The following is an 18,737-nucleotide window of genomic DNA, read 5'->3' as shown; positions in this document are numbered from 1 at the left end:
AAAAATGTGTAAAATATAAATGGGGTAGAATGTACTGTATCAACGGTACCTTCACATAATGTAGGTGTCTTAGATAATGGGGGGGGGGGGGGGGGTAGCAATGAATTTTCAATAACTAGATACCTTTTTTAAATTTGTAAACAATCCTGTAAAGAATATAAAAATAAACAGCCTCCTCACCAACTTTATCTACAAAATAATTATGACTTTAATTTAATCTAACCTAGGGATAATGTACACTACATCATTATTGCATTTGGTTTGCTTTGTGTGGACCCTGGTCATAAATACATTCATGACCAGGGTCACACAGAATGCTATGCTTCACTGAATCTGATCAATATAGTCAATTTCATTACAACACTAGCTTAATTACAATATACATACATTTGATATTGAATTTCTAACTGTTTAAAGCACCAGTTGGCACTGTACTCTTATATAGTAACTGTATCATTCATACTATAGAGTGGTTTAAAAATAGCTGAAATAATTAAGACAGTTTCTAACCGAATTGTCCAATGATTTATTTTACTGTATAACAGTAATACTTATTAATATTAGCGTACTCTCTTAAAACAGAAATTAAAAGTGCCATTAAAATTGATGATTGTGCATTTTAGATATTTTAATACACTAAATATTACAGCACTGTACAAGTTTGACTTTTGTATTAACAAAATGTTGGTTCCACCTCTAAAGGTCTGTCCATGAAACTTATGTGACAAGTAATGTCATGTGCCCATATATGGACATGATGATGTCATATCACTACCATATTTGGGCATATCACTATCACCATATTTTAGCACATCAAACTTTTTTTGTCAAACTAGTTTGATAGTGTAGACGGAGCTTTAAGATTAACTAAAATTGAATTTGATTTTCAACCATGAGTCCCTTTAAAGGTGCTGTACAGTTTATGCAAGTTGTCTGTATACTGTAGATATATATTACAATGATATTAAAACTATTAGGTGTTATTACAACAAAACACCTATCAGGTTTTAACAAGGATGTTTCAATTAAGCATCCAAATATAATATTTCAAAATATGATATGCTAAAAGAATGTATAGCCTAATATGTAGTGTTTGCTTAGTGTAAATTATCCTATAAAATAATGCTAATGATCAGATAGAATGTTCATGTGCTATTGTCATTCAAATAATGTGCACATTTTAATACAGTGGAATATTGATGAGTAATAATAATAATGTAGTATGTTTGAAACAGTTTCAATATGATGAAAAAAAATATACCTACAGTACTAGGTACCAATAAGATTATAGTAATTTGTACAGGGAGTAAAAGGAAACTTTGATAGCAAAATTACATTAACTGGTTGTCTTGAATGTACTATGTAGCAGTTAAATTACATTAACTGGTTGTCTTGAATGTACTATGTAGCAGTTAAATTACATTAACTGGTTGTCTTGAATGTACTATGTAGCAGTTAAACACATTAACTGGTTGTCTTGAATGTACTATGTAGCAGTTAAACACATTAACTGGTTGTCTTGAATGTACTATGTAGCAGTTAGATTACATTAACTGGTTGTCTTGAATGTACTATGTAGCAGTTAAATTACATTAACTGGTTGTCTTGAATGTACTATGTAGCAGTTAGATTACATTAACTGGTTGTCTTGAATGTACTATGTAGCAGTTAAATTACATTAACTGGTTGTCTTGAATGTACTATGTAGCAGGTAAACACATTAACTGGTTGTCTTGAATGTACTATGTAGCAGTTAGATTACATTAACTGGTTGTCTTGAATGTACTATGTAGCAGTTAAATTACATTAACTGGTTGTCTTGAATGTACTATGTAGCAGTTAAACACATTAACTGGTTGTCTTGAATGTACTACAGTATGTAGCAGTTAAATTACATTAACTGGTTGTCTTGAATGTACTAAGTATGTAGCAGTTAAATTACATTAACTGGTTGTCTTGAATGTACTACAGTATGTAGCAGTTAAATGACATTAACTGGTTGTCTTGAATGTACTATGTAGCAGTTAAATGACATTAACTGGTTGTCTTGAATGTACTATGTAGCAGTTCAGCTTCTTTCATTCTACTGTAGTAGTATTAGTTGATAAACATTCAAAACCAGTATTAATTACATTTACAAATCAGATGAAAATGTACACAATACACTGTGGTTAGTCTCTAGTCTTAAAAAGTACTGTGTGTATTTCACAATTATAAACTGTTTTTCTTTAATTTGTTATTGGATATTGTGATGCAAATTAGGTAATATTATTATTAATAATAATGTTCCATATAGTACTGTAGGATTGCACTTTTTCCAGACTGTGGCATTACAGTACCTACAGTACTGTACCTACCCTTGTCCTCCAAAGAAACCACAATTGTTATGGAAACCTTTGCAAGCCTGACACTGTATAGTACAGTTAAGTATTAAGAGTACTTTAGATCTCTCTCACCTAGTAACCTTAAAACACAGTAACCAACAATCACATTGATGCCTATACAGGATGTATTCATTGGTACTTAGTTGTGAATCATGCACTAATAAGGCATTTTAATAGGCTATGAAGATAACAGATTGAAAAGAAATTCATCAATTAATGTCATAATTAATACTTAATAAATGTCAATAAGGCCTATCTTTTAGTTTTAAGTGCTCAATTAGAGAATACAGTACACTGTAGATCATCACATGGGATATGATGATTAAATCAAGAAAGCGTTAGTACTTACTAATATTAATAAAGGCACGGTGAGTAATTTAGGCAAAGTGTAGCCAAATGCTACTCAATTCAATGGTGTATAAAAGCAGTACAAAGCTATGTTTCCTAATGTACTCCAATTTTGTTATTTTATCATCAACCCGTTTTATATTTTTGTATAAATCCATGTTCCAATTTTAGAAGATTATTTTTGTGAGTCATTTTCACTGTTTACAATTTTTAGAGTGTGGGAAGATATGGCAAGAATGAGTGCGAGCCTGATATGCATGAATTCCGTACAATACAGCACCCTACACCATCACTTTTATAATACCTTGAAATACAGTATAACAATTCTGTATGGTTAACAATACAAAGGGCATATTTGCCGAGTCAGATAAAATGGGGTTACCCAATAGGATCAGCCAACCATTAAACAAATCTCAAACACAGTACGGTAACGATTTAAGATAAAATGGAAAACATGCTGAAAGAGACGTTCTTTATGAATCATAACCTTATACAACAGGATATAAACAATATGTGTATTAATAATCTATGATCCATGTTTACAATAGAATATAATGGTTTATAAAGGATTCATAAATCGGGAACATGTTAACAAAACCAAGAATCAATATAGGAACACAATATGTGTGGAATTTGAGGCTACACCGCGACAAAGCTTGACTAGAATTTAGTGACTGCGCAAAGTGTGCAGTGAATAATGGCTGGTACAGGTACTGTACACACTGTATAGCAGTATCAACACTGTTTTACTGCAGTAAATGATTACTGTCTGCAGTCAATACTACTATATAGTAAATACTGTACAGTGTTATTGTATGGCTAAACATCTAATATTATACTACACTTTATTTTCACATTAATTTGAGGTTATACCACAACAATGCCAAGTTAGAATTTAGTGCAGTAATTAACGGCCACACTGTGTACTGTAGCATCAACACTGTTTTACTAAAAGTAAATAATTACTGCAGTCAGTATTTAGTATAGTATTAAATATAGTGTACTGTGCGGCTAAAAATCAAATACTACATATTCTCACATTTGAGGTTGTGCATTCACTAACGACTATAGCATCAACACTTTGTACTGCAGTAAATAATTACTGCAGTAAATACTTGCTATATAGTAAATACAGTGTATAGCTAATACAGTGTAAAACTGCAATATTATTCTCACATTTCTGTCAACAATTGGCAAACACATGTTGCAGGAAGTTTAATATGACTTTGATTACCCCCAAGATTTACAGCCTAGGATCATGTGAGCTTTTTCAAGATGATTACTTACTATTGCATGATTATAATGATTTAACTGGCAGTAGTAGGAAATAATACATCATTAATAATAAATAATATTTGGCAACAAGAAAACACTTGAACCTTTTTCAAGGAAAACAAATGGATTTTTTAAACTTTTAAGATCTGTAACATATATAACATTTCGAGCTGACACAATTAATTTCAGCAGGATAGATGACAGATTAAGTCTAAAAGTAAAGTTATATAAATATTTAAATACTGTGTTTATTGTATAATAATTATAAAAAGTGTGTGACATTATATCTTTCAAGACAGAAAAAACCTAAAAAGTATTTAAAAAAGATTTCCACAAAATTAAAAAAATTATTATTATAATATTTTTGACTTCTGGATTAATATAAAATTAAGAAAACCTTTTTTTTTTCTGAAAAAAAGGGACTATAACTAACGACTCGTCCACTAACTCAGGCCTTTTTAATAATTATTAATTTTAAAATCAAAATAAAAAAATGGATGCAGGCCTAGTTAGGGCCTAATTGTAAGCCTGTAAATTTAAAGTGCCGAGTAAACTTTTAAAATAAATTGTTATTCAATAAAACAAAGTGACTGACTCGACCATGTAGGCCTGGCTGGGCCTACTGAAACTTTAGGCCTAGGCCTAGTTATTGTCGTCTGAAATGTCAGGTGTATCGTTTGGCACCATGCCACCGGGGACAAGTGCTCATCTCTCCCTCTCTTCAAAAACAACGACGTGTATGTCATCTAGAAAGCTAAGGTAGGCCAAGTATAAATATCATACTAATTAATAAATCTACGCAAAAGTACTAGTACTTACAAGCTTTTAAAATGTACAATAGAATAGATTCCAAACGAGGAAAGTCAAATTTTTGGATGAAATATTGAGATTCTAGGCCTAACCGACTGAAGCGACGACGCATACAAAAAAGTGAACTGGCAGCTTCTGTGTTTACAGATGGCATCGTCCACTTTCCAATAGTGATTAGAAAAATTACTTACATTTAATTTCATCAAAAAAGTATCAACGTATTACTAATAAACATTATAATAATGTGTGAATGATATATTAATTTTCTGATAAATTATAAGAATATTATTTTTCATTTTATTACATTTATTCGAATGTGATGAATACTTTATAGACCCTATAAAATAGTGCTATGGTCTAAGTTGACTACTCGCGGTTTATGTGCATTCCAAACATTCCCAATTTTCCAGGGACCACCTTAATTATTTTTTTGTAGGATTTTTTTTTAGCCCAAATTAATTTCTAATTAATGAGTAATATTACGCAAACAAGTATTATATATTGTTGCCAGTGTACTATACACTATTAAAAGTGTTAAATGTTGAAAACTTAAGTCATAATTAATACTTTTTGAAACATGATTAAAAAAATTAAATATTACTCATCATAATTTAACAATAAGCAAATTTATATATATATATATATATAATGCAATGCAAAACCTGGTCATAAACACATAGACAATTGTGTTTACCATACTAAAATTGTGTTTTTATTTCCTTAATGCAGATAGATGGATGCTCCAGGCATGTCAGATCCCAGAGGAAATAGGTATCACAGGCTTCAGGAAGCTGCTGTCAAAGAAGCACTTATCCTTTTTTTTGTTTTAAGTATTCTGTGTTAAGTTAACAGTTTTGTTTTTGTTCAGTCCTATCATTTTTCTGGTTTGTGCTTTACTGTATTTCCAATTTATAAAGAAGAACATCATTATATTGTTATATAGTAAAACTTGCCTGCAAATTGTCATTGTTTCAGAAGATATCCAATATATCAACAATCAATAATCTAGTAAAAATATCATGTATATAAAATCTGAAAATAATCATTTTGTTGATTTATTTATTAAAAGAAACCAGATAACCACCACTGAATTTTATATTCATATGGCATTATAGATTAGAAGAGGGGTTGAGGTGGGAGACAAATATTTCATAAATGATAAAAAACGATCCGTCGGGTTACAGAAAAATATTAAATGTTGGCATTATTTTGTTTTAAAAAGACATAGCTGTTAAATTTTAAGGGAGGCTATAGCCTGTTTATGCCCATCTAAGCCTCATGTTCCTGGTGATCCGTTAATAAAGGGTACTATTCCCTGAAAAGATACAGTATGTACTAAGTTTTATAAATGTATTTATTTTAAAGAATGTCTTCAAATGGAACAGGATGAGGGAAAAAGTTAAGCACAAAAATAACTTGTTGAACAAACCAGTTTATTATAATATCAGCATTGAACAATGATTGCGCTGTTCATTGGTATTCGCAAATATTTGTCAGGTTAACCAATTGTCTGTTGACATTAAAACCTTATCATCAATTCCGCCCAATAAATGAGAGTAGATACATATATATCACACAAGACGTTGACATTTTGATTAACTGTTAGACAACTTTAATTACATTTCTCACTAAATTATAACCTATTCAAAGAAGCTGTAAAAATTACCATTTTAAATTCAATTAAACTTTATTTCAGACAAACTGTCTATATGAAAAATATAAATACAATAAAAAAGAAAATAAATACAAGCATTATGTGACAACCATCATGGAGAGAGGACTAAGAAGACTCATCTGTTGACATATAGTGCCTCTCCCCAATTAAACTAGTACACAATTATTCTCTAGTTTAAGGCACAGCTCCAGTGGTGGCTATAACTATAAATGTGCATCTTTCAATCATCCCAATAAGTCAATAAACTTGAATCTAATTAGCATATTAAGCACATACTAAAAATACTATATTATGTGAACAAACAATTCATCAATGATACTTACAACTTCAGCATACACTGTGGGTAATCGACTGATTTTCTTGATAGAACCAGGTTTCAGACATTGCATCAATCTGATTGGATAAAATTTAGATTATATTTTATTTAGAAATGTTATAATACTGTGTATTATTTGTACTGATGAAAGACTAGTGTAAAACTAACATTATTGATAGAACGAATGAAGCTTCTAAAACTAAAACTTTGTAGGTTTATAAAATTAATAATAATTAACGAATTAGTGATTACCGCATGCTTTGGTTTATCTGGGTCTTTTGGCATTTTAAAGAATTTTAACGGCTTTTTAATGATCTGATTTACTGTGTACTTGTATATATTATATTGTTGTTAGAGTCTTTTAACTTTAAACTTTGTACGTTGTTTGCAGAATTTTTCAGCCGTTGGCTGCCTTCTGTTTGTACTATTTATGTGTTTTTTTTATGAATAAATACCTATATATATAGTGTTGCTCAAAAGCTACTAATTTTTCTGGCTGTTTTAATTTGTTTTGATTTATGTTTTTGATAGATGTCCTCATCTTTATCGTTTCAAATTAATTAATTAAATTTCAGTATATCACCGGGTGGTTTATAATTAATGTTCTGTGCCTGATGTGTGTATAAATATATTATGACATATACATACATTGACAACTGTTGTACAGGCCTACTGCAATGTGGTAATCATTCAACTGTATAAGCAATAATATTGTCAATCATTATCTATAATAAAATTACTAGCTACTTACTCACAAAGCAGCTCTCCATTCCGAAGTGAACGTCCAAGTGTTTTGTATTGAAATTTTTTACCTGTTATGGCCTAAAAAATAATTATAAAAATATTTGAAGATAATAATAGGCTTACTGTACATTTAAATAATACCGGTAAGTAAAATATTTGTAAAAATATTATTTTATTCAAAAATGTATATATAAAAATGTCTCCCAGGGCACTATTTTTCTATAGTTATACAGTATTATTACTTATTATATTAGCAGTTACATTGTCAATGCACTGAATTTGATAAATTTACTGTAGAGAATTTGGAAAAAGTTTTTAAACTCTAGGTGGCAGCATTTCAAATTTACCTTTTCTCAGAGCTGAGAATGATGCACAATACAGTACATAAGAGATATAATACTGTACATACATATTAAAAACCACATTCAAGCTTTTATGGGAATATTTTCCATTTGAAATTATTAATATGCAATTTAAAACATGATTTTATGGCCAATCAATTAAAGGTGTTTACTTTAAAAATAAAATTTAATGACAAAAATTATTAAAACATCATTTTTTATTAAATAAAAATAAAAAATTAAAAAATAATATCAAAGTTTATTGATATTGAACAGTAAAAATACAATATTTTTATTTAAAAAAATTTTTTTCTATCATTTGCAATATTCAACTTATATAGATTACTTATATAGATATGAACATTTTAATAATAAATTTTCGAAAATACCAACAATTATTTTGAATAAAATAGTGTAGAGCCACGTTGCTAAACAGGATACAGGTATTTTTCCTGGACTTTTGTATTTTCACTGTGTTTAATCCTCTTTAAGTTTTGTAATTAGTCTCACTTACTGTATAGCTATTTAGCTGCTTCAATTACCAATGTTATTTCATGCAAAGGAATTTCTTTTACAGGGAGTAAACATAAGACTGGTATTTACAGTGAAAACTTTCCGCTATTGTTCCGATTGTTCCACCTTATTGTCAAAACTCTTGAATACAATACCATTTTTTTACACAAAAATATTCAGAATTCTAAAGGTATTAGAAACCAATCGTCTGGAATATGGCTGGATACATTTTAATTTCGCAGAAATAATCCAAGTGGTTTTAACATGACAAGAGAGTGTGTGCCGAATTAAGCCTACGTCTGAGTGGATATTCAAAGTGTAAAAATTAAGTGATTAAGCAAATTTTATGATGTTAACTAAAAGATTTTGAATGGAAAAATAAATGCCAGTCAAAGAATTTATAGGACAAAAATTGCGTAGGGATAATAAAATGGTTAAAAAGTTGACCATGCCAAATTATTCTACTGCAGTTACTGCAGTAACTACATTTTAAAACCTGTTTATTGCGGTGGCTGCCTCATAAACTTGTACACAACAAAAAAAATTAAAGAAGAATCAACCGTTGTAGTAAAAAAAATGTCTTTACTGCAGTAACTTTGACAAGTAGGTTTTCCACCAGTTTTAATTATACTGTATATAATTTTTTCTTGACCCTACTGCACCGAATGAATTAACATTTCTCAATAGTATACACAGTACAGTCCTGGTTACCTACAGGTACTTATTATGAATCCCAAGATGCTTATATTACCTGCTATTATTACATACCAAAACACATTCACAAAAATACACAAAATAAATAACACACAATGAGAAGGAAGTGGGCTTGTAGTATCACAATAGCATCAAGGGAAATCATTAGAGAACAGTGCATTAAGAATCTGAGGCATGGATATTTGCCAATAAGGTTGTTTAACAGTGCATGTGTTGATATGGGCATACGTTCCCCTGGGCCAGGATGTGCCTTAGGGTGTGCCTGAAACCTAGATAAGCGTAGAGGTCATCATTTGGCTTCAGTTTAATACCTCACGCATAACAAAATATCAATTTCACATATTTTTAGCATTTATTCGTTCAAATGGATATTTTATTAGTGTATATTTTATGATTTTGAATCATTATTATTTATTGAATGAATACATTCAACCAATGTACAGTGAATACCTTTTATTATTTTCTATTTATATTTATTGACACTTTTTTCACTCTTCACTGATTTTCCCATCTTCTGATTTAATATTCACATGCAACAACGTGTAGGGTTGTTTAGTGTCACTTCTCTTCTGCCCTAATTTTACATTTCATTGGACAAATTATTCATAGGTGTCCATGGGTCTCTAGGGGTTCGGACCACTCCCTTCTAAATTTTACACTTTTGTTTCAGATGTTGTTTTTTTTGGTTGGGGTTTTTATTTGGCTTGTATTGTGCGCATCACTATGTAAGGCCGTAGCCACTAGTACGGTTGGTAAGGTTTCAACCTGACCACTATTTCACAGAGGCTTTTGATAATCCAGTGGCTTGAACAGAGATTGTTCCCTTATTTTGTTAAAAACCGGACCACTTTATTTATCGTGGCTACATCACTCTATGTGTAATGTGGAATACACTGTCCTGGTTTTTCTGTAGAACCCCCTAAAAAAAAACTTATTATATCCTAGTACTGTACTGTCATACAGATGTCAAAAGTCCCTGTGATCACTACAATACAATGAAACACTTTATTGGTGCGATATACCACTTTATTGGTGCGATATACCACTTTATTGGTGCGATATACCACTTTATTGGTGCGATATACCACTTTATTGGTCCGATATACCACTTTATTGGTCTGATATACCACTTTATTGGTCCGATATACCACTTTATTGATGGGATATACAGTAAATACATACAACCTTCACATCAGTGTACTAATCCAATCTAACTGTTTACAATCTTTAACAAACTCATTGTTAAACATTTAAAATCTCAATTATCTACCTTAGTCACTGTAAACCGTGATTGTAAACTCATCTAAATCATTGTCAATAAAGCTATACACGCCTTCAATTATAAAGGCATTACTGTGAATCACTTGCATATTATCACCAATAGGCTATTCATATAAACATCTATCTAATCAAATGTGCTTCTTTCCCACCAGTGCTATAATTATGTGTTAAGAATTAAGGCAATTATATGTTTGAACATACAGTATGTACAACAACCACTGTTCAGAGAACACTTTGTATTTTTCCTGAAAGACATGTTCCTTTAAAGAGATTTCTTTACTTAAGAAAAAAAATCAACCAAAATAATGATTTCACTTATAAAAAGTCAAAAGAAACGGTTAATTTTAACAAAAACCATTTTCTCTGACATACAATTTTTGCTTTATAATTATATTACATTTTTTTCAGGAAAATATTTTTTTTTTCAATTCAGTTTTTCGACTTTAAAATGGCATATTCAACACAAATTTTAATATATATATTTTTTAGGGTGAAAATATATCTTTAATAAAGGTTTAATTACAATAATAATTTTTTTTATATTCTATTTTTCTTTCAAAATAATTTTACCATTACAGTACTTTTTTTATATCCAATATGAATAAAATAAAAAATCAATTTTAAAATACAGATTCTGTGAATTTATATCTATAATGTATTTAAAACACTAGAGGCAACTAACATCTTCTTTAAAATTAACATATTCATTTCTTGAACTGGCTCTATGTGACATCTTGTTATATTACAGAGCATGTACCTATTTGATCTTTCCATATTTCTTCCTCTTATTTTTTTTAACAACATTTAATATTTAAATCAAAAAATATCTATTAAATATTTGTTCGTATTCGTATTTATTATGCTAATAATAATCTGTAGCATAATACTAATCCGGTTTATGGTAATTTAATACCAAGGAATATTGAATAATATTGTAAACAAAACATCCTGAGCACTCTACCATTAAACAGAGCAGTCATATCTACAATAGGATATACAGTAATGAAATTCTTAGGACTTATGCATAAACAGAATATGTAAACAAGTTTGAAATATGAATATGGAAATATATAAGCCTATTATATACAAACACATTAGAAAAATGACTCATATATACCACTTAATAAAACCCAGCTAATGAGCTGTTGCGGGAAACGCCAACAATAGCACAATAGCCTTGTGTTGCCTGGGGCTAGTAACTACACTCGGGAAAGTATCACTCACCTCTATCCATCTTCTTGATTCAACTAACGCATCTTGTAAGTGTCTATAACGTTCTCTGATCTCGGACCAGCGTCTAGTACGTACTATATTATCCATACTGGCATCAACGTATCTTTTTTTGCACAGTATTTGCAAGACTATAAAGCATAGCAAATAAACAACAGGTATAAAAAATGCTATTTCCTTCTTCCTCGTTGAAATCTCCCAATGGAATATAAAACCAGCTTAACTTGCTTCACAACATACCAGCTTTTCTTAAAGCACTGTATAAACTAGACTAGATTAACAGACAGAAATTAATGCTTTGCCAGGAAGCAGTCAACAGTCGGTCTGAGTTGATTGCATGTGAAATTATTCAACCATATCGCTCTAGGAAGGATTTTACTTTTGTTTGTTGAATTACAATAGGAATAGAGGTATTGGATTTACTTTGTAGGCGGCTTTGTTCGCTTGGCACGAATAGTTTTAAATGCAATGTCTCACAAATATTGGATTAGATACTTTGAGGTAATAAATAGCGAAGGTTGGCATGTACCAATATCAAATAGATAGGGTAATCAACTTTTTAATAATATTGCACTACATTTTTTTATTATTTATGCAAGCATTCTTTAGTCTTAAGGAAATGTTATCTGTAATGATTTAATCCTAGTATTTTAAAGAATATTTGCAGCCCTTGTTTGGGGATTAATACCAATTTAGTCAAATTAAATTAGTAGGCTTGGAATTCTAGTAGTAAAAAAACTTGCGTTAGATAAACCATGGAACCAATTTATAGGCCCATGGATAAACTAGCCCTTTATAATTATATGGAAATACAGGATATACACTGGTTCCAGCAGTGTTTATTCTTGTGAAACAGAAAAATCCAGTATAGGGAGAACCACAGCCTAAAAATGGCAAATTTTAGATGCTGACCTGAAATTATTGTCTATCTTTTGCATTACAATTTGCAAAATTTAGACTGGGCCCCCTTTGAATCCACCTATGTGATATGATTTCATTCATTGCATTGTTGCGTCAATACACCATGAGCATCTAATTTGTGTTGGAAACGGGCGCAAGATAAGATTTCCTTAACCAAAGTTAGTCACAGTCTCCTAATGAGCAGAAACCTTTCCTTTTCACTAGATACGCAATCTACTAGCACTGCTTGAATAGAAACAGAGCGCGACAGATTATTGGGCCAGTTGAAACAAACAAATGAGCATGTGCAGAATGTTGGGACTGCTGCAGAGTCGCACGATGAAACGAAACCACGCAATAGTACACATACATACTTTAAATCAAAGTATTGAAATAAGACATTTTTTTATTCAAAAACACAAATTATACAACATTTTTGCCTTTTAACACTTTATAGTAATTTATTCATTTCTTACAAAGCAATACTTTATAGATTTATTAAAAATATTAACATATCTTGAAATTAATATCCGCTAAAAGACTGCGGTTTTGGACAAATCACTGTCTAACATTCACTATAGACATTCAAATAAAATTGTAAACAGCAGCTCACATTTACTTTATCTTCTTAGTTGACATCCAATTAGTTTCTGAAAGACAAAATATGGTTACAAAATTAATTTATGCAGAGGCGTGAAAAGCACAATGAATGAACTGGCAATTGTTTTCTTTTTTAATTGAATATAATTAGGCAATGATCCCTCACGGCTGTTTCAACGCACGTAATGCGCGACATTAAGTGTTTACAACGCGCTTTTCCTTTTATTCGCTAGCCGCGTGTTCTCGAACACTTTTTCATTGTTTCCATGCACCGCCGATACTTAGCAACGCTGCATAGTTCGTTTACTTTCTTAATGCATAATAATGCTTTTATATTTATACATAGAATTCTAAAATAATTAATAAAATGTCTAATATTGTTATTATTTGTTTTACTAAGTTTTCAAGAACATAAAATAATAAACATATTACGAAATTTGTGTTTGTAGATAAAAATATCGCTACTTTATTGAAGGCCTTGCAATACAAAACAATCTGCGAAATTAATATTTAAAGCGCCCTCAATTTACGGCAGAAATTTCGTCAGATTTATCGTCTTCTCGTTCGTCCGTCGAATTTTTTTTCGGAGATTTGTTAAGAAAATAGTAATCTTAAACTATTTAGTTATCAACCTGCAAAATCCCAGTTTAACGGCAAACCTGCAACTATGTTAAAATTAAGCATATAAAATGGCTATTTTAATTAATTTGTGATTCTTAGGCCTACTGTGTAGGTCTGATAGGCTTGGTGGGTGGACTTACACGGTCACAGTAGCCTACCTAGGCTAGTAATAGTAGTGAAGTAGGCCTACATTTTGTTAATTAGGCCTACATATAAAAATTGTGTTTTGAACATAAAAGTAGGTCTTATACTTATTTTCATTATTATTACAATTTGTAACATGCCGTATTTTTTAGGAAATGTATGGCTAGACCTATTTATAATAGGAATTAATTTATTGTTTAGGCATCAAGTACAGTATCAGTATACCTACTATGTATGTCCCTATATTTAAATAGATAATGGGCCTAGGCTGATAGGCATGATACTAAGTAGATGTAGACTTGGAAATAACAAAAACATTGATTCAATATCCAGTTGATTGTATATTTTAAATTGCATATTATCACTTTATATAGTATATTTACTCTAGTCTAATAAAAATATAATTTAATATTTTGTGTTAAAACTAAAAAACAATAGGCCTACAACAATTATAAAATGTCATCACAATCTAGATTAGCTTCAAAATATTAATATTTATATTTTAACGTAAATCTTTTCTTAGATAAATTTACATAATTCGATGAACTAAAGTCGAAATATGTCCGGTCTCGTATCTATTTTCAGTCACTATTGACTTCATTGGAACTTTCTTCTATGAATGGATTAGTAATTGGAAGCATGAACACCAGTTGATAAAACAGTTCCATTTTGAGCTTGCAATCATTCGTGAAAGGTCAAGTGAAATCACACGTCCAAGGAATAAAGGTTTTCATCCTATAAAAAAAATTGTACGCAATCAATTGAAACTAATATATATTTTACACACGCTATAATAATAATTCGCAAGCAGTGATGGTGCTGGAATATGCATACAAGGGGTCAACATGCGTGATGCAAAAATAAAAAAAATATTGATTTTGCCTTGCCTTTGTCGACTAAAAATCATGACATAAATAGGCAAAGTATCGAGTCGATGTCTATATATGGCGCTACTCTATAGTATGTGCCTATATAGGCCTCGTTTCGTACCATATAGGCTCAATAAATGTATTAATTATTGTTAAGTACGCTTCTAGGCCTGTATATTATTATAAATAGAAATCTTTTATTTTTCTTGAACACCAAAAGCCTGAACTTATTTAATTAACAGATCCTGGCCATAGTAACTAGATACAACAGTCCTCTGAGTATAGGCTCTAGTGTGTTTAAAGCCCACCCACCTACGTAAAACACGTGGGTTTAGCCATGAAACTTTGAATGAGTGGTAAACTGGGCCTAGATCTGCCGTTAAAACAATTTTAATTCTAGAGGTTCAACAACTATTTAAGTACCCAAAAATGTTTATTTTGGTTCTTTAAAAAATTCAACAGACACGTGGTGCAATTTTTGCCGTAATCATAACAAAAAGCAACAAAAAAACTATTAAAATATCTCATTATTTCAACTACTCACCACGACAAAAGTATTCAAGCTTCGTGTCTCAAAATTGATTCCCACAACAACCAGGACATTCCTAATGAATATTCATAAGAAATCTCACCGATTTCAACAACCAAAGGCTTCTGATTCGTTGATTAAATATGATGTCATTATTTTCGCTAAATAAAAACAAATCGTTTCCGCGTTTGTATAGCGCCCTCAATTTCGAAAATATTTAACTTTTACCGATAGAGGGCTCACTACTTTATGTCGCTATGAAACAGCCGTGCCCTAGGACCAGTCCTGGCATTTGTTCACTCAGATTTGGTTTGGCTTAAGCATATAGCATTGATAGTCAGCACATATCGATAAGCTGGGGAAAAAAGTTCAATCATCATCGTGAACAAACTTTAGCTGCAAAACCAAACCAAGGCTCTGTTTACACTATCAAAATTTATGATATGATGTGCCCATATATAGACATGCCATATCACTACCATATTTGGGGATATCACACTCTTGTCAAACTATTTTGATAGTGTGGACAGAGCTGTAAGATGCTATTGACAAAAAATACTCACAGCTGTACAACTTTATTGTTCAGTTTCTGAAATATAAATAAAAACGATTTATTAAAAATATGTATGCAAGATGAATAAATATGTTTCATCTATTTATACACATGTTCAGATTTGGTTTGGCTTATGCTAATAGCAAGAAACGTCATCATGTATCGATAAGCTGGGGAAAAAAGATTAAATCATCACAACATGTGTCCTATTAATTACATTATTACTTGTGTTTATTTATTACATTATTACTTGTGTTTATTTATTACATAATTACTTATAAAAACAAAAACTTACTGTAAACGATTCCATTTGATGTTTTCCATCAAGTTAAAAACTGAATCAGCTGTTGAGATAGAAACCGAATATCAACATAAAAATACATAGAAATCAATCATTGTAAATCTAGTGACATGTAGAGGTTAAAGGACTTTATGGTTGAAACAAGCTCAGATTTGGTTTGGCTTATGCTAATAGCAACAAAGTCAGCATTTATCGATAAGCTGGGGAAAAAAGATTAAATCATCATTGCCTGCCTACCAAACCCATTAAACAAGTATTAATTGTAAAACATTGTTTGAAGAAATTTACCTGTAATTACTGATTCTGGAAATATAGGTAGTCTCAGAGACATTTTATGGATTTGTACACAGGATTATGTACATCCCTACCATTTTACCGTCGCCCTCACACTGTCCATGTCGTTACACTTTCCGCATTCTCATCTAAACGATGCTACCGAAATGAAAAATAAATGTCAATTACAACATTACTGTCAATTTTCCATCTCCACAAATTGACCCCTGACCCTAATGGATATTTGTCAAATCAAGCAAGCCTCAGTTCTCCAAGGTATTGTGTACTCATCAATGTAACCGTGGTCACTATGGTACCCAATTTACCTTCTCATCATAACTTGCATATTTAACCAAATTTCAAGAAAGCACTAAACATTCAGCTAAGTTTTCTAGTTATCCCATTGGAATAATTTAAATGAGTTTTTACCTTTAGGTCATGCATGCTTGGTAGTCATGATTTTCTAAAATCTGAAAAAGGATTACAAATTTTATTTTGCAACAAAGTTTAGTTAAAGTAAATAATGGTTTATTATTTTTAGTCAGCTCAGACATCCAAGGAAGGTTAAATGCCATCATGAGAGACAAGCTCTTATGGTAGAAACTGCGGATTGGAGGTCAGATTATCATCATTGCTGACAAGACATTCTAAAAACTTTACATTACATACTGGAGTACAACACAATCTTCAAATTCAGTAATACAGCTTTTTAATCACAGTATTCGTAATAAATATAATTAAACAGAATATTACCTTTACATTAAACACAAACTGTCTTTAATGTCATCTTTCAGGTGTACAGCCTGCAAACTGAATGTAAATAAAATTAGGGAATTTATAATAGTGTAGATACAATAAATTAACATTTTTTTTAGATTCTTTTGTTGGCTCAGACATCCAAGGAAGGTTAAATGCCATCATGAGAGACAAGCTCTTATGGTAGAAACTGCGGATTGGAGGTCAGATTATCATCATTGCCAACAAAACAACTATGATTGCTAAAAGTATCCACTACCAAACACACATTGGTAGAAAATACATACATTTATCAGCCTTTCCGAACCATTTTCTGGATAATAAAAAATAAAATAAAGGCGTACCATTTAAATTTACCATTTTGAATGAATATAGAACCAAACCATCGATCAATACCTGGAATAAAAAATATAATCCTCCATCATAAATAATACTATTAAGTAATTTGTAATTAAATGTTTTCAAATACGACAAGCCTCAGTTCTCCAAGGTATTGTGTACTCATCACTGTGACCGTGGTCACTATGGTACCCAATTTACCTTCTCATCATAACTTGCATATTGTAATTAAGTTTGTCTCGTGTTTCACAAAATGTAATAATTATTATGGTTGTATTGTAGTTATGCTATTTAAAAAAAAAAACTTTTACTAACCAAAAACATTATCTCTTAACCACCCAACCATATCAGTTTAAAATCAACTGCACACCTGAAACAAAAATTAAAAGTTTGAAAATTAGCATGTAGAGGATTTTGTTTCAGCCAATCACAAAACATTATTTTATAGTCAGCTCAGACATCCAAGGAAGGTTAAATGCCATCATGAGAGACAAGCTCTTATGGTAGAAACTGCGGATTGGAGGTCAATTTATCATCATTGCTGAAATATGTCTAGCTAGGGCCGGCTATATTTAGAAAGTAGGATTTTGTGAAATATTGTTTGAAAATCATTGCCAGAACAGAATTCTTTTTTATATTCTGCATAGTAGGCCTATTTAATCTAGCTTCAATCAATTATTAATTTAATTAGCTATGTCCTAGCTAGTTAGATGACAAGATGTACATACATAAAAATGAAATTAATTTAAAGCAGTAAAATAAAAATCATTTTGTACATTTATTAAATTAAATAACAATTGGTTAAACATTCTTTTTATTCTAAATAATGCGCAAGTCTTTCTAGGCTCTGCCTAGCTAAGGCTAGGCCCAACTCTACAACCACCACCACGTGCCCGCCAATCAATGGCAGAGTGGCCTACTGATGGCACGTGTTCATTTTCCATCATGCACGTCCGGCGACTTTAATATTCATAATTTAAACTCTATTTACATACTTATTAATGTGGATTTTACATACTTTTAAATGTTGTTATATAGCTTTATAATTCTACCTAAAATATACTTGTAAAAATAGTGATATTAGGATAAATTACTTATACAAACAAGCACCACAAAAATGAACCTCACCTCAAACTCAACGGCAGAACACAAAGGGTTGTAAAAAAAATCTCATTTCGTTTTTATACCATCGAACAATGAGGGCAGGCTTTTAACATTAAA

General features: G+C 30.8%; 1 protein-coding gene and 1 long non-coding RNA gene across 9 annotated transcripts in view; both read right to left on the bottom strand.

Annotated features, from left to right (window-relative positions):
• LOC140050320 (uncharacterized) overlaps positions 1–12,041 on the bottom strand; it is a 50,445-nt gene extending 38,404 nt beyond the window's left edge. For 4 of the 8 annotated variants that reach the window (XM_072095461.1, XM_072095460.1, XM_072095459.1 and 1 more), the window contains exons 1-3: positions 11,626–11,927; positions 7,560–7,630; positions 6,816–6,885 (exon numbers count right to left, since the gene is read on the bottom strand). In XM_072095461.1, the coding sequence (XP_071951562.1) occupies positions 6,816–6,885; positions 7,560–7,630; positions 11,626–11,721 (237 nt within the window). In that variant the 5' untranslated portion in view covers positions 11,722–11,927. Of the gene's footprint in view, positions 1–6,815; positions 6,886–7,559; positions 7,631–11,625 lie in introns of all 8 variants that reach the window. The other 4 variants (XM_072095464.1, XM_072095463.1, XM_072095458.1 and 1 more) reach the window with 3 other exon arrangements.
• A 933-nt stretch (positions 12,042–12,974) lies between these two features.
• Positions 12,975–18,662, bottom strand: LOC140049430 (uncharacterized). The gene is made up of 9 exons (XR_011845253.1): positions 18,645–18,662; positions 17,832–17,886; positions 17,522–17,573; positions 17,175–17,231; positions 16,851–16,891; positions 16,437–16,580; positions 16,143–16,191; positions 15,858–15,883; positions 12,975–13,181 (listed from the first exon to the last, which is right to left on the bottom strand). It is a non-coding gene; the product is annotated as an uncharacterized lncRNA (long non-coding RNA).
• Positions 18,663–18,737: the final 75 nt, after the last annotated feature.

The sequence above is a fragment of the Antedon mediterranea genome, chromosome 5 (assembly GCF_964355755.1).
Source record: "Antedon mediterranea chromosome 5, ecAntMedi1.1, whole genome shotgun sequence".
NCBI lineage: Eukaryota > Metazoa > Echinodermata > Crinoidea > Comatulida > Antedonidae > Antedon > Antedon mediterranea.
The sequence above is the reverse complement of the archived record's forward strand: the minus strand, read 5'-3'. Positions and strand labels throughout refer to the sequence as shown.